A 23,078-nucleotide genomic window follows, 5' to 3' on the forward strand; every position below is an offset into this window, starting at 1 on the left:
CCTATTTGAGGCCTTTAGGTTGGATAAGGAGGCTGTAAGGTCAAATAGGTTTTCTACCGCCCCGTTTACACTTTTGCTGTTGTGTTGGACGTTTTTTTCCAGGAATTGGTCTAATCGTGATTGGACCTTTTGTAGCTTGATAGCAGTTTGGAATGCTTCTATACTACTTTCTTTCCATTTGTAGTATTTTTTAATAGCGTGTAGTTTGTTTGGTTTTGATACTTCCTGGTTGGGTGTTGATCTGTTCAGATAGACAGTGGTTTTGCTGTGGTCTGACAAGGGTGTTAGCGGGCTGACTGTGAACGCTCTGAGAGACACTAGGCTGAGGTCAGTGATAAAGTAATCTACTGTACTGTTACCCAGAGATGATCTGCATGTGTACCATAAGAGTCCCCTCGGAGCCTACCGTTGACTATGTACAGTCCCAGCGAGCGACAGAGTATGAGTTGTGACCCATGTTTATTTGTTGTTTGGTCTCTCTATCTCTCCCTCTCTACTTCTCTCTCTCTCCCTCTCTCTCTCTACCTGATAGATTGACCCCTTTACACCTCCTCTTGAACACATACAGATATACGCACAATTGGAGGGGGGCTTCCCACTCGCCAGGGCATTTACAACAAGCAGTGCATGGGCAAGGCTAAGAGAATTATCAACTGTTGAACTCTTTGAACTGCTGCGGTCAGGCAAGCGATACCGGAGTCCCATGGCAAGCACAGAGAGACTCAGAAGAAGCTTCTATCCCCAGGCCATCAGGATGCTCAACAAACAATAACAATATGCAACAACCATCAAATGCACTCACAGCTCACAGCACACACACATCCACATGCACACACTCACTTTAAACATACAACTCACTGCAGCACCCACTTTAACCACTTTAGAACACCTAAGCACACTTTATATTTATTGGTAAAGAATTTGCACTACAACCCATACCTCATTACACCTTAGTGTAAATTGTACCTAAATTGTACCTCATCCTTTGCACTGTATATTGTATGGTAACTCAGTTACTTCTACTCTACATTGAGCATTGTATATACCTGTATATACTGAAAATTTTTCTACGTGCTTGACTTCTATTTTATACTTGCTATACTTATTTTATACTTATCTATTTTTGCCTAGCACAGTCTCTGGAGCGTAACAGAAGGAAGCATTTTGTATAAAAGTATTCTGTACTTCTGTATGACAACTAATAAAGAAACTTGAACTCTCTGACAGCAGCAAGTAAACATCCTCTTAACATTCTCCACTTCCTTCAGACCCTCCGCAAAGCAAATAACATGACCTCCGCAATGACCCCCCTGCCCCCTCACAGATAAACAGATTATAATGTCTAACATAGAGTCCTATCTGATCCCATACTGACTGACTGCTTGGCTGGCTGGCTGGCTGGCAGACTGACTGACTGGCTCGCTGGTTGGCTGACTGGTTGGCTGGCTAGTTGGGTGACTGACTTGTTGGCTGACTGACTTGTTGGCTGACTGACACCGGTTCCTAACATATATAGTATATATATACTATGTAATGTACGTATATAGTCATCTTTATTTTATTTATATTATTGGATGCTGCTATGGTTGAGGAACCACAAGAATGTGAATTTGCTGTAATGTACTGAATGTCGTGACAATAAAGGAATCTGAATCTGAAACATGCAAGCGAGCGAATGCCCGAGATAAGGGATGAGAACAGACAGTATGTATCCTGTGCTCTTTTTCCTCCTTGCTTCTTGAAAAGCAGTGAGCTGATATGTTTAAATAGAAAAACAGGCTGTTTTATCCAATGCTATTTATACTCTTGTCATTCTGGTGGTGACAAAGATTCTTTCTAAACAACCAGTGTACAGGCGTATGTATAAATGTGTGTGTGTGTGCGTGTGCGTGTGTGTGTGAATACAAACTGCTTCAGCCTAATCCTCTGTGTTTATGTACAGCAGATAAAGAGAAGACGGGGAAGAAAGACGACAGCTCTTTCAAGCCGGATGTTTTAGGTAAAAAAAAAACATCTCACTTCTTGATTTCGATTTAAAGGAACATTATGGGATGGTATGGAATAAAAATTACAAACTTACACACGGACCTTGTGTGAAGTATAATAATAAACAACAAAGATCCCTATTTTGCAGGGGTGTAAATTTCTTGAGTAATTGTACTTTGTTACAATACTTAAGTACTGTTTTGGGGGATTTTACTTTACTAGAGTATTATTAGGTTTGTATACTTGTACTCCTTACATTTAAAATGCAGACCTATAAAGTACAAATCTCGCAGGTCCAACTATTTTAATTAGTATATTTGTTTCTCTGGCCGAACTAACATTAACATTATTAATCCTGCGGCCGTACTTTATTTAAAAACAGCCAATCAAATCCCCATCAATGGAAAATGAACCCACCCATACGCATCCTGATTGGTCCTTGTGCAAGACTAGAAAGCGGGGATCTTTGATTAAACACCTGCTATCAGAAGAATAGACAGTCTTAAGACAGAATGGGTCTTAAACAAGACTCAAAATGCTCCCAATGTACAAATGGAGACGAAGGGACATTTATGCACATGTATTGGGACTGCCCACCAGTTAAGGCATTCTGGAAAGATGTGACCCATCAATTATCAAAACTCGTATCTTGGAATATACCAGTACACCCCTCGTATTACTATTGAATGATGTTTTTGAGTTTGCAGTAAATCCACAGCTAAAGAGATTGGTTTTATCGGGTATCACAGTAGCTAAAAAAAAAACTGATCGCATCACGCTGGTTTCAACCGGAAAAAATTTGCCGGAAGGTTTGGTTTCTTACATATCTCGATGTGATTTATCAAGAAATATCTACAGCAAGAATTCTGGGTCTCAACGAATCCAAAATGTCAATGTGGTTAGAAGTGGTGGAGAGAATAAAAGCTAGCTTATAATGGTAGTGTCTGGTTAGGAGTGAGGGATAATGGAGGTACTATCCAAGGAGGGGTCCGGGAGGGGGGGGGTTCGAGCTGGAGCATATGTGTGTAGGGTTTTAGATAATAGGTATTAGGGGTATATCCTGTATAAGACATTGGTATAATTGGTAATTTCGTTGGATATACACTGTATACGGTAAAATATTATTATATACTTTTTTTTTTGTTTTCTGTTTCTGTACTTGCATGTCATTTTAGCCACCTTAATTGTTAGTTTCATTATGCATTGTGTGTTGAGTACTGACTTTTAATAATTTTGTTTTGCAATAATAATAAAAAAAAAAGAAGAATAGACAGTCAGAAAGAAAGTTTTTACTTTTACTTTAGTACATTTAAAAGTAGATTTTTTTTTACTTTGACTCAAGTGTGTTTTTAGCCAGATACTGACTTTTACTTGACTAAGATTTTGAGACGGTACCCATACTTTCACTTATAATTATATAATGTCTGGGTACTTTTTACACCCCTGCTATTTTGTGATAACAGATTCAGTCATTCAGTCATTGTTAGTCATTGCTAATAAAAAGTTTTTATTTATTTATTTATGTATTACTATCATTATTAGATATTTCTTTATATCCCTTCATATTTTTAAATTTGTTTGTTATTTTGCTCTTAATTTCACCCCCAAAGTAACAGAAAACCAAAGAAAAAAGCAGTTGCTTTCCTAAATATTTCAGGCCATAAGTAATTGGTCACAAAAGCCCTCTCTCTCTCTCTCTCTCTCTCTCTGCTCTCAGAAACGAAAGGGTTGGACCATGGGGACGGGTTCTATGCAGGCACACCCATCCCCTGCACGGACAGCTATGCCGGATTCTGTGTGCATGGGAAATGTGAGATCAAGTACAACATGGCCACCTGCAGGTCAGTCCTCTTCTTCTTCCCTCCCGCTTAACAAATGCCCCCCCTCCCCCACCCAAACTGTCTTGGAACATGAGATATTCCAGTATTAAATACAGCTCAATGAAAAATAATATATACATACAGTATATATTCCATTTTGTGAGAATAAATGTGTTCTCTGATGTAACTCACATTCTTAACGTCTAACTCTCACGTTAATGCTGCTAATGTTATATTACCTCAAGTTAACATAATTAGTAAGCAGTGTAGCTCATCCGGTGTACGTCATACTTGTTGCAAAATATCTTTGTTTGTTTGTTTTCTCGTCCCTTTTTTTGCCACCGCCTTCCTCTTCATTGTTAACGTTAGTAGTGGGGGCATTTTGTATAAAGGGACGTCTGTTTCGCCATTACAGTAACCTACCACAACGTTATGTAACAAAGGAAGCAGACAGGGGTAGGTGGAAGGTGCAATATGGTTGTACAATTAATCAAACACACAGTCAATAGCTGAAGCTCCCCACTGGACAATGGCCAGGGGCGTTTATTTAAACAGAACAGACAATTTAGCAAAACAACTAAATCATACTGGCTTCCATTGGAGCACCTAACTATCTTTACTGAAGGCCAGCTGTCCGGCTTACCGGTTGTCAACACACAGTTTAGATGTCTCCCAATGACTCTCTCCCTTCCAAGACACACTCTGAGGTTCTTAGTCTGTCCTTAATTGGGAGACAGCTGTGTGTGTGCGCGTGTGTGAAGCTGTCAGTCCTCTTCTCTCCATTGGGAGGAGCCAACGTGCGGGAATCTAGAAGCCATCAACCACCATTCCCCTCAGCCCCTTACAGTTATTATAACATTACTGTAGCCTACCGCAACGTTATTATATAACATTACTGTAGCCTACCGCAACGTTATTATAACATTACTGTAACCTACCACAACGAAGGGCTTTGTGAATGTTGTTGAACTTGCGAATGCATGTGTCGCAAATAGGTGATCTACTATGCATTCAGTAAGCCACGGCTGCCACCACAAACGCATATTACCCGCCACACTCAATGTAATATATATATATACAGATCTCAAGACCTTTGCATATATATCAAGATATATTTGCATATGGCTTTCCAGGTATTGTTAATCAGTACCCGATTATCGGGGTAGTTTATGGTCAAATGTTTTAGTATAGAAAAGATAATGCCAACCGTTTCATGTATGTGAATCGAAATTGCTAACAAGATTAGCGCCATACTATGGGAGGTCTATTTATTAAATAAATACAGATGTGTTACGAGTTGGGTAGGACCCAGGTGCAGTGTAGAACGGATAAGACAAGGCAGGTGTTGATTTTCAAACAAAAAGGATACTCTTTTATTTAGAGTCTGCAAAAGGAAACACGCAGACAAAGGCGTATAAACAAAAGGGGAGATACACTGTCTCCAAAACACGTCGGAGCAAATAATTACAACTTCAAAAACACGGTAAATGGGAAAATCAAAGGGGAGAAAACTATGTCTCCAAAACACGTAACGAAAAGAAACACGTCGGACGACGCCGCTACATAAGCACACAATAAAGAGATACACTTGGTAAGGCAACGACACGGCAATCAATATACATGGCAAACTAACTTATTCTCCATGGCAGAAGAGATAAGCTTTACTCACAACGGTGTACTCACGGGAAGGTTCAGTGATCGACTGACGATCTGAATAGTAACCAGGAAGAACATATAAAGCCAACTTAACTATACACACCAGGTACCAATTAGTGCAATCAGGGCAGATAGACAGGTAATTACCATCGGACAACGCTAGGGCTTTTGCTCCCAGAGGAGAGCAAAACCCCAAACGTTACAGATTTGGGCTGTCTAACCTAGTTTGCTAGTTAGTCGAATAGTCTTTCTAACCAAGTAGGGTCCATTTGATAGATTTGGTCGTTTATAGCTAAACGTGATTGAATGGGAAAATAAAATGGCACTTGAGGTGAAAGGGAACTGTCAATCAATCAAGCATGATCTGACCATGCCCCCACAATTCAGAGAAATAGTTTTTTCAGCTGGGTTTTATAATGTTAGGAACAACACATCTTTTTAACCCTTGTGTCTGAAAACTAAAGTGTTACACTCTCACCATTAGGGGACTAAATTGTCCTCTTCAAAAACGCCATAAAAACAGTCTTCCATCTTCATAAATATTTTATTCAACTTCAGCCCTGATCATAACCACCAAATATTAAATTCATTTTAGAATGTTAACCCTTTAAATGCCAGTGTTTGTGGTGGAATCACAAATTATTGTAAAAAAAAAACACACACAAATTTAAATATTTTAAATACATCAAATGCAAAGCGGAATTTTCTGGGGGGGATTATTACAGGGTAGCGTGTGTCAATGATTAGCGACAACACTGATTTTGATGTTTTTTTTGTAATGTCAGATTTAACAACAACTCTTTTCACAAAAGTGGGAGTATTTCATTTTTAATCTGACAAAAAAAACAAAAAATCATCCAAATCTGGAGCTGTTTTCATGATTCAGCTCCAGCCACCATGACTCTTGACACTGGGCCTGTTCTCCCTCCTCTGTGTCCGTGAAACAGATGTGACTCAGGCTACCAGGGCACGCAGTGCGAAGAGCCGCACGACTTCAATATCCTGTATGTGGTCCCCAGTGGCCAGAAGCTACACTATGTGCTCATCGCCGCCATTATTGGCGCCGTGCAGATTGCCATCATTGTTGCTGTGGTGATGTGCATCACAAGGTAAGCCAGTGTCCAAGCTGCTCTCAGCTCCCCTGGACCCAAGGTGTATGCTTTTTATGTTTTGTGTTATATCATCAGTGATGGGCTCATTAATGACACCTGAGCACTATGCAGTTTGTGTAGATACATTTCTTTATATCTGCAGAGCCTGTAATTCCTTTACAAAACACATATATAGACAGTTAAAAAAAAAAAAACATAAACTAGAACAATGCTCTTAGTCGAATACAGACTTCTGCCAAGGCTTAAAGAGAAATTCCACCCATTTTGAGAATTTACATGTGTTCTTCCTGTGCCCCAGGACAGTTCAGTCACTGTGAACATGTACTGTACCACTCTCTCCTAAAGCTAGAAATCAGAAAGAGACCCCTCCAATTTGTCACTGGAATGTAAAATCTGAATGAGATTTTAATTCTGATTCAGACCTTCTAGCAATGCTAGAATATAAACCAATTTGCGTGTAAGAGCTCACACAAACATTGTATGGCCTTAAAAGTAGCTTTCTAGCTTCAAATGGTGAATTCAGTTTCACCTTTCTAAAAGTTTTAAATATCTCCCCCAGAACTACATAGTGCACCTTTAAGGCTGAGGGGAATAAGTAGAAGTTGTTACTAATGTACGGTCTAATGTAACGACGAATAAACAGAAAAATTGCAAATGGTACAAAACAAAGCAGCATGTATAGCTTTGCTGTGAGTACAGAACTAATGTTACAGCGGTGCACAGTTGTTTAACTTGGTTACTTGTCAAACATAAGTTACTCTGCTCACTTCTTGTATTCACTAGGAATATTGTTGTTACAAAGATCCCCTCAATTTTATATACCAATTGATCTATAAGTCTTGACAGACACAACCATTTCACCAGACATGCTTCTGCACAAGGTTTTACACTTCCAAAAGTGAGGTAGAATGCAATTAAGCGTATAGTGCCACAATCACACACAACGTTCCCATCATTTAAGTATCCCCATTTGGTGAGAGTGGCTTTTGAACGTCCAACACCAGATCTCATTCTGTTTAGGCATTTCCACACTGCATAGTTGGTGTCTGCTCCAGGGGGCAGTGCCTCGCTTGCCTTTAGCTTCATTGTTGTTGCTGGTGGGAGGTTGTCAAGTCTTTCTTCCCACCGAGTAACCCTTTCACTGCTTGTGCTCCGTATTCCGAGGGGCGGGACGCTCTTCAGGAAACTTTTCCTGGATTTAAGGCGGCTTTTGGCTGGCACATGGCCGAAGAGAGGATGTCTTTGGTCAATAGACTGCTGTTGGGGCTCTTTCTTGCTTGCTGCATTTCGTCGTATCTCTGGTGGGGCTATGCCTGCCAGGATGTACAGTATAGACAGTCTGTAGGTGTTGATTTCAGGCAGCCTGTGATAAGGCGGCAGCTAGCATTGAGGGCAGGATCCAACTACTTGGCATGGGCAGCTTGCTCCCATACTGGGCAGGCATACTCGGCAGCTGAGTAGCAGAGAGCTAGTGCGGTTGTCTTTAGGGTCTGTGGGTTAGCACCCCAGGTTGTGCCAGTGAGCTTGTGGATGATGTTCCTTGCACTCACTTTGCACTTGGTCTTCTTGTTCACTTGGCCAACAGACAGGAAGTGTCATCTAATTTTACACTCTGTATGGTAAGAAAATAAACAATATGGGTGGCTGGATAGTGTAGAGGTCTAAGCACTTGCCTACCACCAGAGATCTGGGGTTCAAATCCCGGTGTCAGCGGTACCTACAGCTTGATCAGTCATCCCTATGAACACAATTGGGTGTTCGCGGGTGGGAAGCCAGTGGGGTACGAGTCTTGGTCATTGCAATAGCGCCTCCTACTGGTCAGTCTGTTCAGCAGGGAGGGGATCTGGGGGGCGATACACTCTCCCAGTGAAACTCCTCGCTGTTAGGTGAAAAGAAGCAGCTGGCGACTCCTCATGTATCAAAGGAGCATGTGGTAGTCTACACCCTCCCCAGACCCACAGTAGGGCAGCATGTGGTCGTCTACACCCTCCCCAGACCCACAGTAGGGCAGCATGTGGTCGTCTACACCCTCCCCAGACCCACAGTAGGGCAGCATGTGGTCGTCTACACCCTCCCCAGACCCACAGTAGGGCAGCATGTGGTCGTCTACACCCTCCCCAGACCCACAGTAGGGCAGCATGTGGTCGTCTACACCCTCCCCAGACCCACAGTAGGTCAACATGTGGTCGTCTACATCCTCCCCAGACAGACAGTAGGTCAACATGTGGTCATCTACATCCTCCCCAGACAGACAGTAGGTCAACATGTGGTCATCTACACCCTCCCCAGACCCACAGTAGGTCAACATGTGGTCGTCTACATCCTCCCCAGACAGACAGTAGGTCAACATGTGGTCATCTACATCCTCCCCAGACAGACAGTAGGTCAACATGTGGTCATCTACACCCTCCCCAGACCCACAGTAGGTCAACATGTGGTCGTCTACATCCTCCCCAGACCCACAGTAGGGCAGCATGTGGTCGTCTACACCCTCCCCAGACCCACAGTAGGGCAGCATGTGGTCGTCTACACCCTCCCCAGACCCACAGTTGGGCAGCATGTGGTCGTCTACACCCTCCCCAGACCCACAGTTGGGCAGCATGAGGTCGTCTACACCCTCCCCAGACCCACAGTTGGGCAGCATGTGGTCGTCTACACCCTCCCCAGACCCACAGTAGGGCAGCATGTGGTCGTCTACACCCTCCCCAGACCCACAGTTGGGCAGCATGTGGTCGTCTACACCCTCCCCAGACCCACAGTTGGGCAGCATGTGGTCGTCTACACCCTCCCCAGACCCACAGTAGGGCAGCATGTGGTCGTCTACATCCTCCCCAGACCCACAGTAACTGAAATGAGTGCGATGCCGCATCTACACACAAACCTGGGTCTCTCAGAGCCTCTGGTGGCCTGCGGCTCCTGATGCTGTGAAGCCTCGGCTCAAACAAGGGACTAAACACGTTTCGCAATTATGCCACAATAATGTGGAACGCCCTACCCACAACCGTGAAGGAATGTGAATCCCTACCCTCCTTCAAAACCGCTCTCAAAGAGCACCTACGGGTGGCTGCAATTAGAAATTGGCCCCTGTAAATGTCCAAACCCCCCCCCCCCCCCCCCCCCCCCCCATCAATGTACAGTTTCTTCCCCTTCGGATGTATATTTTTTTTATTGTCTCTTTTTACTACACAGTTCTGTATATCTGTATGTCTTGTATGTCATAAATGTCCTGATGAATTGAAAATGGGGGACCCTGATGTAAACATGACGAAAGTATTTTTCTGGTCTGCATCCACTTAGCAGTTGTTTTGTATTGAGCCGTACTGTACTGTACCCATCAGGGCTGTACAGTGCGATGATCTCGTCGCAAATTGCCCCTTAATTTGGCCGTTGCGAGTTGTGATTTCAACCCTTCATTCGCATTTCACTCCTAAATTAATCCATACAAATTGGATAAATTTTTTTAAAAACATTAGCCTACAACCAGGGCTGTACAGTGCGACACAATGTCGTGGTGCTATGAAAGAATCTGTTGGCAATGAATGAACTTACTGCGATCACCGATAGCCTGAGTGAAAAAAAAGATTTGCGTGTGGAGTGAATCTGGGTCACGCTATATACAGTACCTGGTACTTGTAGTCTATCGTGCGATTAAAGACCATGTCCCTATCTGTGTAGTCTATACATCCAACACCAAATCCCATAATTCCTAGCAAAACGAAACTGAATGTGGGCTCTCTTCCTTTCAATATGGGCTATTGCATCGCCAAAGAAGCACCTCATTTCAATACATTAAAAGACGCAAAAAAGAACAACAGAGTGGATATCAGTCCATCTTATGACAACCACGTCCGATGTGGAGAGATGATAAGATGATGATGATTGACGTGATGATGTGATGATTGATTGACGGGGACACGGACACTTCTAACGTTCAGGTTCAGCTATGCATTAGGTGAGTAGTCCTACCGTAAGAGCCTCATACGGGTCAATTAAACCTTTTTGATTAGTCTTTCCTTCCAGCTAAGTTGGACTGAACATTTCACTGTCAAAAGCGCAAATGTAAATAAGGTTGCGTCGCAACACGGTTTTCAAAATAAAGGTCACATATACAAATACCTCTCAATTCTTATTAAAAAAAGTCCCGGATATACATAAACATTAATTGGCATAGATCTCTATAAACGGCCCAACACATTGATCACTTTAGGCACACACTGAAACCAGTAACATCACAAATATGAAGCAGGTAATTACCCATACAAATAAACCTTTCATGGGGTTATTTACAATAATAATTCATTTGATTTCTAAAGCACTTTTCATTGTGAAACAAATGTATACAGAGTTTCTTGTCCTCCTGATTAATGCAATGGTGTGTGTGTGTTGTGGTGATCTAAGGAGCACTACACAAGCGCGCGCACACACACACACACACACAGTTTGTTGTTTTTGTTCTATTAGTGATTTACACACTTTCTCGGTTCATTATAAAAGATACAAACCTGAAAACAAACGCACTTAAATGTTAAATAAAAGGACCACAGTAATGAGGCAGGAGGAACATATTTTTTTAATAATGGTAAAATTGTTATTAAAAAATGTGCCCCTAAAAAATATTTTTTGCCCCTAAACTTCTCATTTAGGGGCAAGTGTGCCCCTAGTGAAAAAGCTTAGCGTACAGCCCTGCCCATTCTGCAATCTGTTAATAAAGTTTTCAATCAATCAATCAATCTGCCTCAGGGTATTTTTGCCCAGTATGCTCAGTCAGTAATCCAGGCCTGGGCCCTATTCCCCGTACCTGGTTCAACTAAGTCGATCAAGAGGGCCATTATCCAGCTTCAGTTAACCCGATGTTTGAAGCCGGGATTTTCATGTTCCTCGAAGGTGGATTCAGTCTCGTTAACTAGAACCAGACTTGAGACCCAGGATAAGTGCGCGCGGCCGCTTCAGTTGAAAAGCCAGCACGTATCGATAGCAGAGATCCTGATTCTCTAGCGGCATTGATTGATTAATTGATTTAAAACTTTATTAACATATTGCAGTACGGCTCAATCGCCTCGCCGACAAGTTAAATGCGTTATCTATAGGCTAATTTTAAGTCCCTCATTACCTCAATCAATCAGATTATATTTCTTTAAACTTGCCTGCTGGATTGAATAATCAAATGAGATCTTGCTAGCGAAAATAATTAGTTAAACTGTTATACAGAATAACGATACGGCTCTCTTACCCATTGATTGATGTATGGTCGATCTTTTACTTATCTCCACTGTGGTGTAACGGGTTCTTCTTTTGACTTTCACGCAGACGACCGGGGTTCGAAACCTAGTCTTTTCCTTCTTCTTGCAATGTAGGAATAATTCAATTTGGTGCACGTTGAGAGCTATATAAGGAATGACATCCTCAATGCATGTAGATTTATAATATTTTAACTTAAAACTAGGCTACCTTTGCGTATAATCATTAATATTATATTCCAAAAAATTATATTGGAAACACAGGGTTTCGAACACCGGTCACCGGGTTGCCAGGATTGAGCACTACCGCTGCGCCACTGTGCCAGATGGGATAAATTCATTGTTTATACATTAATGAACGAGAGACCCGTGTTTAGAATATTCTTTATTTTGAATGAAGTTTAATCTCTTTATTCTCATTCATTAATGTGACGTCAACGGCTCATTCAATTTCTCAAATCCGTCAAACAGCGCATCTCATCAGACATTTTAATCCCAGTTACAATATCACACAAGATCCACAATCCACGCATAGACACTTCAATTTTATGCTTGAATGAAACAAAATCCAGGCGCTCCTCTCCTTCCTCGCTCCTCATCCACAGCGGAGAATATGAAAGGAATCAGAGCCAAACGAGCGATAGGTTTCAATCATTAAGGATATCCCCGCGGGATTCACATTTGCAATGCTGCGCGTTGTTAAAATAACCACATAATGTGTACATCGCACCGAGCGAGCGCCACGGTATATAACGTGCATTATTTAGGACAAAGTGAATTTAGTATCAGCATTTTGGGTCTATTTTACATTTCAAAAGCCCCCTCTGGAAGAATGGAGCACAAAAACGTAATTCAGAATGGTATAATGCAGATCCTAGACTGTGGGAATAATTTCAGGAAACGCGCTGTCACTTCTTTGCGGGGCGTGGCGATGGTTCATCCGGCTAACTTGAACTTAAACCCTGCTCTCGACCAGGCTCAAACTTTTTGATCTGTTGTCATGGTGATTTAGACAATCCAGCTTCGGGGAACGGGAAAGTCCGGCTTAAGTCAGACTTGACCGAAAGTTATCCGGCTAACTCAGTTATCCAGGTACGGGGAACGGGGCCCTGCTCTTACCTGAGGACTGCCTGGGTTTTGAATAATACTGTTTTTTTTTCTCTCTCTCTCTCTCTCTCTCTCTCTCTCTCTCTCTCTCTCTCTCTCTCTCTCTCTCTCTCTCTCTCTCTCTTTCTCTCTCTCTCTCTCTCTCTCTCTCCCTCCCTCTCCCACTCTCTCTATCTCTCTCTTTATTGCTCTCTCTTTATTTATCTCTCTCACGCACTCTATCTCTTTCTTTCTCTCCCACTCTCACTATATCTCTCTTTATTTATCTCTCTCTATCTCTCTCTATCTCTTTATTTCTCTCTCCCTCCCTCTCTCTATCTCTTTATTTCTCTCTCTCATTCACTCTATCTCTCTTTATGTCTCTCTCTTTCTCTCCCACTCTCTCTCTATCTCTTATTTCTCTCTCTCCCTCTCTCTCTATCTCTTTATTTATCTCTCTCTTTATTTATCTCTCTCCATCTCTCTTTATTTCTCTATCTCTCCCTATCTCTCTCTCTCTCTCTCTCTCTCTCTCTCTCTCTACAGGAAATGCCCGAAAAACAACAGAGGCCGTCGACAAAAACAGAATCTCGGACACTTTTCATCAGACACTAATTCCAGGATGGTATAGCTGTGCGTTTTTTTTTGATAGGTTTTTTCTTACGATGTGGAATACCGTTTCTTTTTTAAATGTGAGATGTGTTGTATTATTCCTTTTTTCCTGAAAAAGAAAATAGAAAAAAAGAAGAATGAGAATATTTATTTCAGGGGCCTTATTTTTCCTTCTTTTCTTTCCTCTCGGATTGGAATTGTAGCGCGTCTCTCTGCGCTGTCGAAGCATTTTTGAACCACCGGACTGGAACGAGGAACAACACAACAAACAAACTTCTGTCACTTTAACATTTTATCCTCTTTTTTTTCCTTTTAGTCTTAATTACTTACTTGATAGTTGGTTACGTTGAATGCTTTAACAAATATGGTACCTTTGGCAAACTGGCTAACCTAGAATTCTAAGGAATCGTAAAAGCAATGTCTGCCTTTCTGGAATGTGCTATTTATTGGAAATAATTATTTCTAAGCCCCTCTCTCTCTCTCTCTCTCTCTCTCTCTCTCTCTCTCTCTCTCTCTCTCTCTCTCTCTCTCTCTCTCTCTCTCTCTCTCTCTCTCTCTCTCTCTCATTACCTTTCCATTACCTTTTATAAATGATGTGCAGCTTATCACCAAATGCAGTTTTCATGTTGTATTTAAAAAAGAAATTGTCGGGGGGGGGGGGGAATCGGTCCGGCAGTGAGATGGATATGTTTACACTTATTCTTTCATATGTAATTCCATGTAAAGAATACACTGTGTTTAACAAGCTAATAATTTATTCTTAATTTTTTTCTATTATATTAGTTCTTGTGTTTTATACGTTAACATTAATATGACAAAGATATTCCATTTTCTAATTATAGTTCCTGTGTATCGCATGACTTGTGAAAATGTGTGTACCGTGGCGTAGTTTTAACCTTAAAGAAAAGCTCTCAAAAGCCTCCGTCTCTCGGCCCCCTCACGTTACCCAGTCCCATTCTTACAGCACAGTCATACCACACAGCCTCCCATGTAGACGTCTAGAGTGGGTTGGTAGGTAGCAGAGATGTGAAGAGTCTTGCGGGGGAGAATTAGTCAGTGAGAGAAAAAAGGAATGTGTAATGTCTCCTGTCTTAAAAAAAAAAAAAACGTCATACAGACATTCTGGTAACTTCAAAGTAGCTTCTGAAATGACTTTTCTCTTTTGATTGGGGGCAGGGATGTTCAAATGGATTGTAAAGGCTTCTGTTCCTTTCTGACTTTAAGGATTGTAATGGTGTTAGTCTGTGTGACAGAAGGAGACGGTGAAAGGACACTGAGGTACCGTCACCTCCTCCCGATGCTGTCCGTGTCATTAAAGGACACTGAGGTACCGTCACCTCCTCCTGTCCGTGTCATTAAAGGACACTGAGGTACCGTCACCTCCTCCTGTCCGTGTCATTAAAAGAAACAAAGCTCTTGGTTGCTGATGTGGACGTAGAACAATAATGTAGAACAAGGCTTTTCTTTGAATGTGAGAATAATGTGTCTTCTTTTTTTTCTTTTTTTTCTTTGCTCCTCAGCCAGTCATTCTGAACACAGTTGCGTCTTTGGAATGATGGAGGGATGGAACACAGGATTCCCAGAGTTGTATTTTTCTTTCGTCACTGGGGGGACCTTTATGTAATGTCTTAGTCTGCGTTCATTGTATCATATAGGTTGCATCCCCCCCCCCTACCGTCATCTACCATCCCAGTCGTGACTCTTCTCTATATGTGACTAGAATGTGTTTGACATGTTGTTGATATTCTGCATGTAGGACTTCAGAGGCCATTTTGGTCTCCCCAAAAATAAAAAGGAAATGTTTTTTTAATGTATGACAGGATACGAATGTGTCATTTTGAGTGTAAAATTTCCTTTTTTTGTATTTGGATCAACAGGAAGCATTATCCCTATAGTCTCTCAACGTTTTGATGCTGGCAAGCTGTAGTTTCTCAACCTTTTTGGTTTATGAGCCCAACAGGGATGCCTGTTCACAATGTCCCCTATCCTATTGTACATAAATGATAAAATGCTAAATGGACTGCATTTTTTTTTTTATAGTGCTTTTATCCAAAGTGTGCCTCACATTCACTCACAAACCAATGGCAGAGGCAAACATACAAGGTGCCAACCTGCTCATCGTGAACAGTTAGAGGTTAAGTGTCTTGCTCAAGGACATTTTGACACGCTGCCGGGAGGAGCCGGAATCAAACCGGTCAAGCATAGACATTATGGTCAATTATATTTGACACAAAATAATACTTTTTATTTCCCCATTTCAGGTTATTCAATTGGATTGATTAATTGGAGGAGGGGCTTAAGACTTCAGATATGCTCTATGTTATAAGATAAAAGCATCTAACCCAACAACTATAATGATAATGACCATTGCAAGTGTCCCGTCACCCTGATGTGATAAGAATTCTGATGATGATCACAATGGCTACTGGTCATTGATAGCTACAGAGTTCATTCTACGGTGGAATTCTGAGAAAGCGGACTCGCACCTCAAAGGGTTAATAGTGTTTATGGCACCGTTGGTGTGCGTGTAATATGACTGCCATGGCAGAGATGAATGAGATGACCTTCTCCCTACCATGTGATCAGCCACAGGAGACTCTCACAGACAATTTTGGGTAATATTAGTCAGTGCTGCTGGCTCCAACTTCATTAGACACAGAGAGCATGCTGGGTAATATTAGTCAGTGCTGCTGGCTCCAACTTCATTAGACACAGAGAGCATGCTGGGTAATATTAGTCAGTGCTGCTGGCTCCAACTTCATTAGACATGGAGAGCATGCTGGGTAATATTAGTCAGTGCTGCTGGCTCCAACTTTATTAGACAGAGCATGCTGGGTAATATTAGTCAGTGCTGCTGGCTCCAACTACATTAGACACAGAGCATGCTGGGTAAGATTAGTCAGTGCTGCTGGCTCTAACCAGAGTCATGTAAAAGAGAGTTGCGACAGTCATAGGCTTTCATTGTTATCGTGGAATGCGGAAGTGGAGCGCCTCATGTGGCGGACGTACTGTAGTTCCAAGCTCTGCGAGCAGGACAAGTTTCCAGCTTTGAACGCGATTGTTTACGAGGCATTCTTGCTGGTAAGTTTACTTTACTTTACTTACTTTTTACATTTTAACGCATTAGCAGACCACTCATGGATTTAGTCAATATTGGGATTTTATGTAACAAGCTTTAGTTAATGTTTATCGTAAGTTAATAGCTTGTTAGATTCTAAATGCAGTTAGATAACGTTACCATACTGACGTTGGCCTAACATTATATTTACCAAATTATTTGCAGTTATTGGTGTTCGTTAGTTTATCTTTGTTTATTAAATTTAGTTAAAGTGAGCAACACGTAGTTTCGATCGTATTCGTATTAGTACATCTGATTACAATCAAGAATCAAGGGGTTTATTTGTCACATACTACATACCAGGGCATACAGTGAAATGCGGGTGGCCATGCCCGCATTGATTGCAAAATACAATAATAAAATAGGCATAGAAAAAAATACCATGCATGGTAAAAAGAAAAAAAGACATGCTAGGTTCCTGAGAAACTGGTTCCTATATACACTTCTTCTATACAATTTACAATGTTAACTCTTAATGTATCTAAACTATACTATACCTCCTTCTTTTAAAGCGACTTAACACTTAGTTAGTTAGTTGCTCAACTAACATTAACCTTTCAGATGAAGAACCATAAAAGTCTGAACAATTAATCTGTGATCATCCACATTTATGCTGCTGTTATGTTTATGTTTTTGTGGGGTCAGGTGCAGGGCTGCGCTCCAGCATCAGCTCCTCCATTCTGAGACCAGGACAGGACTGGGAAATGTCTCCTTTGCATCCAGGAAGTCTGCCAAAAGGCTGGAGGAACTTGATGGCCTTTTGGTATTTCTCCATCTTGTGCCTACTCAGAGGGCCAATGCCATTACTGGGTGGTGAGGACATGAGGTCAAACCAATGGTTCACATGCACAAGATTACAAACATCACAAAACAAACTGGTCAGACTACTACTTGACCTCACCCCTGCCCACTTTGACAACCTAGGATGGCTTAGAGTAGACGACAGAGTACAGCAACTTGCAATGGGCCTGGTCTACAAGATACACTATACGACTAAGGTACCCATGTACATGTCAAAATACTTCCCAAAGGTCAGTGAATACCACGACCACAACACCAGAGGAAGCGCAACAAATTATGTTAAACCCAGATTAGGCTCAAACAAGGGACTAAACACGTTTCGCAATTATGCCACATCAATGTGGAACGCCCTACCCAAAGCTGTAAAGGAATGTGAATCCCTACCCACATTCAAAACCGCTCTTAAAGAGCACCTACGGGAGGCTGCAATTCAAAACTGGCCACCGTAAATGTCCAAACCCCCCACCCCCTCCTAATAGACAGTCTCCTCCCCACCGCATGTATATATTCTCTCCTCACCGTATGTATATTTCTCTCCCACCCACCCCACCCCCTCCAAATGTACATAAATGTCATGTATGTTGTGTATGTCATAAATGTCAATATGAATTGAAAATGGGGGACCCTGATGTAAACAAGACAAAAGTCTTTCTCTGGTCTGCATCCCCTTAACAATTGTGTGTATTGAGCCGTACTGTATTGTACCCATTCTGCAATCTGTTAAATTAAGTTTTCATTCATTCATTCATTCCAGGAGCCATGCTGTTGTCTGGTAAGATGGGGGTCGTTGTTCCTGCTCCACCATGAATTTCAGGCCAGCACTTGTTGCAAAGAACCCGGACTCCCACAGCCTCCTCCCGTATCCCTCTCCCTCCCACCGTAAGCTTTTCAAACATGCTGTAACTGTGGGGGACACTATCATTACTATCAGACACTATCATCTCTGTCAGGTCATCTACCTTCAGCTTGTCAAACACCTCCCCTAATACTCCTGGTTCCATCTTTATATGTTACAATCTGAAATGATGATATGGTATTGTCAGTGTTACAGCGAGGGTGTGTATGCTAGTCATTGAAATATTATATAAATTACAACTTTACGTTATTCATACCAACCTGTCTCATACCAGACTTTACCCCATAATTGTCAATCACAAATTCATTGTAGTCATCAGTTGCGAATCCTCATGGAAGCCAACGGAAGGAAGCCAGGCCTCCCCATTATGGAAAATATGAATTAATATGAAATATGAAGAAAAAAATTCAATACAAATATATATATATTTTTTATATATTTTACAATAATAATAAAAAATCATAATTTGTCTGTTATAATTTTTTTTTTATTTTTTTTTTAATGTCTCCCTCTTCTCCTTCTCACTCTCTCTAACACACTGTCAGACTCACTGTGCTCACTGCAGCAGAGGAGAGGAGGCAGAGGGGAGGGGTGTCTTTCTCCAGCTTCCAGCATGTGATTCATGTATGTGGAGTCCAAAACCAATAATAGCCAATAAGATTCGAGCTTACTAAAGCCCTGCCCACACCTTAAAACGGGGCTGTCAGCAAACTAAGTACTCTGGCCTCTCCACATTTGCCGCCCTGGAGGCGGGGCAGGTCCAGAACGTTTCCACCGATGGACCAATCAAATCACATTAAAAGCTAAACGTGACGACGTCATCGCCTCGGTGAAACTGGTTGGGGAAAATATACATGCCTCGCGGCCATGTTCGAATCAAAACAACAATATACGAGGGAACCCCGGAGATAGCTAGCTAACGTTATGTGAGTCTTAACTCTTTCAGTGCCACTCACGAGATTTCTCGTGTTTTTTTATAGGTGGTTGCTAGCCACTCACGAGATTTCTCGGATTTTTTTTTTTTTTTTTTTTTTTTGCGATCTGAAAAATTATTGCATCACCCGAGCCTACCCGAGTATTGCCGAGCTGCGCCGGTGATCACTGTGGAAAAAAGCGCCCCCTGTCGTCTCCCAGATGACATAAGTGATTTTGGAATGGACTCAATGAAAATGAATGGGGAAAAAAATCCGGTACTCCACATTTTCCAGTTCACTGATCCAGCCGGGGTTACTAGAGTTCATTCTGGAGCCTCAGATCTCCGCGGATCATGGAGAACCACTGTGTCGCGTTGGATCCATACACGTATCGATTTTTTCGAATGGTGATCAGGAATTGGAATATACCAGTTGGATACCATCTGATGTCAGGTAAGGACTCTATGTTATCAGTGGTAGGATAATCAGAGTAATTTTGATGAAGTTATAAGCTGTTTTGTGAAATCTCTTCTTTCGTTTTCACTGTAAAAGTCCGAGAGGAAATCAACAAGGCGATTGTCCGCGCGCGGCCGTAATGTGCGTCCGTGCACGTATAATATTGATCATCTAGCGTTTATTTGAAAACGATTCATAAAAAGGCCGACGAATATCAACGTTGTGGAATATTCCACTAAAAGACGATTTTCATAGAATGCTCCAGAATGAGTTGTTTTTTATATCAAAACGGGGGCTTTTCTAACTGCTCTGAAACGGCAACGACGCGATAAAAAAACAATCTGCCTTCACAGCACTGTCTGGAACATAGTCTTTGATAATGCGATGGGCAGATTAGACACATAGCCATAATTTAAAACATAGATTAGGCGATATTAACGTTAACATTGGCGCGGATGGTGGCATTCAAGCGGTAAAATGGAAAACCAGGCATGGCATTTAAAGAGTTAATGTCTAAACAGCATTGTTTGATTGATTGAAATTCGGATTCCTCTCTCGGATTAATTCATTGAGGAGACCTGAAATTCGCTCAGCTGCAGAAGAGTTTAGGAGAATACCCGAATACCCACAGGACTTGGAGAACTTTGTGATTGTGGACGTTGCTTGACTTTATTTTCCAGCGTCAGCTGCAACAATGGTGACTGTCTGTGAGTACCTAATAACCTAATAACTTTTCATAAGTGATGCCGCTGTGTGCGTGTGTGTGTGTGTGTGTGGTGAGCCATACTGTATATTCTGCCGTGTCATATCATACTGTGTTATCGGCGGCGCCGACTCGCCGAGTCATACTGTACTGCCACAGGCTACTGTAAACATGTATGTTCTGCCATGTTAGCAATATCTTGCAAGACGCTGAGAAACGCTCCGACGGCGATATCAGGCCATATCTCTATCTATCTCTCTCTCTCTCTCTCTCTCTCTCTCTCTCTCTCTCTCTATCTCTCTCTCTCTCTCTCTCTCTCTCTCTCTCTCTGATTCATAATCAAACCAGACCTCCTGCAGGCAACCACTGTGTGTGTGTGTGTGTGTATATATTTGTGTTGTGTGTGTGTATTCAGAAAGAGAGGGAGAGAGAGAGCGAGGGAGGGAGAAATATATTATATATATTATTTGGCTTAAATATGAAAACAATTCTACAGTCCCCTCCCCATCATATGTATATACTCTGTCAGAATCTATGGGTAACAGTACTGTATATTTGAATATCGTATATGTCACAAATGTAACAGTACTAAATACCTGATTGATTGATTGATTGAAAAGTTTATTAACAGATTGCAGAATGGGTACAGTACAGTACAGCTCAATACATACAATTGTTAAGGGGTTGCAGACCAGAGAAAGACTTTCGTCTTGTTTACATCAGGGTCCCCCCTGAATGTCATGTATGTCCCTTTGCCATAAATGTCATGTATGTTGTGTATGTCCCTATGCCATAAATGTCATGATGTCTTGTATGTCATAAATGTCACTATGAATTGAAAATGGGGGACCCTGATGTAAACAAGACAAACGTCTTTCTCTGGTCTGCATTCCTTTATAAAATTGTGTGTATTGAGCCGTACTGTATTGTACCCATTCTGCAATCTGTTAAATAAATAAAAATAAAGTTTGACTGGCCGCTGAGCCATACTGTAGTGTACATGGTGACTACTTGACTTAAATATAAAAAAAAAAAGATTATAAAAATATTTAATACATTTTTTTTTTTTTTTTTTTTGCATCCCCTGTTATTTTACCCATGCGACGCCACTGTAGTCATGTACATATTACAGTAAAACACATTGAACCTGTTGTGAAATATTTTAAATGAGCCAAACAGTGAAACTGTAGAAATTCAGATGAGTCAAATTGTATCAAACATTTTATAGTTTATTATCTGTTTCTATGGCCATAGAAAGATTATGCACAGTTTAAAATATGCACAGAGTTCATTCTACGGTGGAATTCTGAGAAAGCGGACTCGCACCTCAAAGGGTTAATAGTGTTTATGGCACCGTTGGTGTGCGTGTAATATGACTGCCATGGCAGAGATGAATGAGATGACCTTCTCCCTACCATGTGATCAGCCACAGGAGACTCTCACACAGACAATTTTGGGTAATATTAGTCAGTGCTGCTGGCTCCAACTACATTAGACACAGAGAGCATGCTGGGTAATATTAGTCAGTGCTGCTGGCTCCAACTACATTAGACACAGAGAGCATGCTGGGTAATATTAGTCAGTGCTGCTGGCTCCAACTTCATTAGACACAGAGAGCATGCTGGGTAATATTAGTCAGTGCTGCTGGCTCCAACTACATTAGACACAGAGAGCATGCTGGGTAATATTAGTCAGTGCTGCTGGCTCCAACTTCATTAGACACAGAGAGCATGCTGGGTAATATTAGTCAGTGCTGCTGGCTCCAACCATAGATATCTATAGAACATCTATGGCTCCAACTACATTAGACAGAGAGCATGCTGGGTAATATTAGTCAGTGCTGCTGGCTGCAACTACATTAGACACAGAGCATGCTGGGCAATATTAGTCAGTGCTGCTGGCTCCAACTACATTAGACACAGAGAGCATGCTGGGTAATATTAGTCAGTGGGCTCTAACTACATTAGACACAGAGAGCATGATGGGTAATATTAGTAAATCCGTATTTATATTCGTATCCGTAATCCGTATTTATAATATTAGTCAGTGGGCTCTAACTACATTAGACACAGAGAGAATGCTGCGTAATATTAGTCAGTGCTGCTGGTTGCTGCTGAATGCAACTCCTGCAATCAACAGTCATGTCTCGCCTCGACTACTCCAAAGCACTGCTAGCTGCGTTACCGGCTGCCACCACAGAGCCACTTCAACTTGTACAGAACGCAGCCGCCCGCTTGACCTCCGATAAAAAGTCAGCTCACGTCACCCCACTTCTTAGAGAGCTGCACTGGCTTCCCATTGCCGCACGAATCCGCTTCAAGGTCCTTGACCTGGCATACTGTGCAGTGAGGGGAACTGCTGCCTCCTACCTGTGGTCTACACCCTCAAGACCCAGATGCTCTGCATCTTCTGGCCACCTCAGACCCACTCCTATCCGAGCTCCAGGGGGGTCATCAAAGAGAAGCAGGTTATTCTCAGTCCTCGCTCCACAATGGTGGAATGAACTCCCCGGGTCCTCGGTTCGATTCCCGTTTGGGGACCAGGTTGCCGTGTTGCCAGTTACCCAGGTGGGGTATCTCCCAGGCCTTTCTGTGTGGAGTTTGCATGTTCTCCCCGTGCTTGCAAGGGTTTCCCTTCCCGATAAGATAAACTCAATAAAAAAAAACATGCACAACAGATCGCTAACGCTGTCGCGTCCCTGACGAAGATGGACAGGAGCAC

General features: G+C 42.0%; 1 protein-coding gene across 1 annotated transcript in view; it reads left to right on the top strand.

The window, feature by feature from the left end:
- tmeff1a (transmembrane protein with EGF-like and two follistatin-like domains 1a) overlaps positions 1–15,323 on the top strand; it is a gene marked incomplete at its 5' end in the record, with an annotated part of 162,134 nt that extends 146,811 nt beyond the window's left edge. The window contains 4 exons of the mRNA XM_084327778.1: positions 1,943–1,999; positions 3,704–3,827; positions 6,410–6,571; positions 13,444–15,323. Of these exons, the coding sequence (XP_084183904.1) occupies positions 1,943–1,999; positions 3,704–3,827; positions 6,410–6,571; positions 13,444–13,528 (428 nt within the window). The 3' untranslated portion in view covers positions 13,529–15,323. The remainder of the gene's footprint in view (positions 1–1,942; positions 2,000–3,703; positions 3,828–6,409; positions 6,572–13,443) is intronic.
- Positions 15,324–23,078: the final 7,755 nt, after the last annotated feature.

Source organism: Notolepis coatsorum (assembly GCF_963971535.1).
Source record: "Notolepis coatsorum genome assembly, chromosome: 13".
Classification (NCBI taxonomy): domain Eukaryota; kingdom Metazoa; phylum Chordata; class Actinopteri; order Aulopiformes; family Paralepididae; genus Notolepis; species Notolepis coatsorum.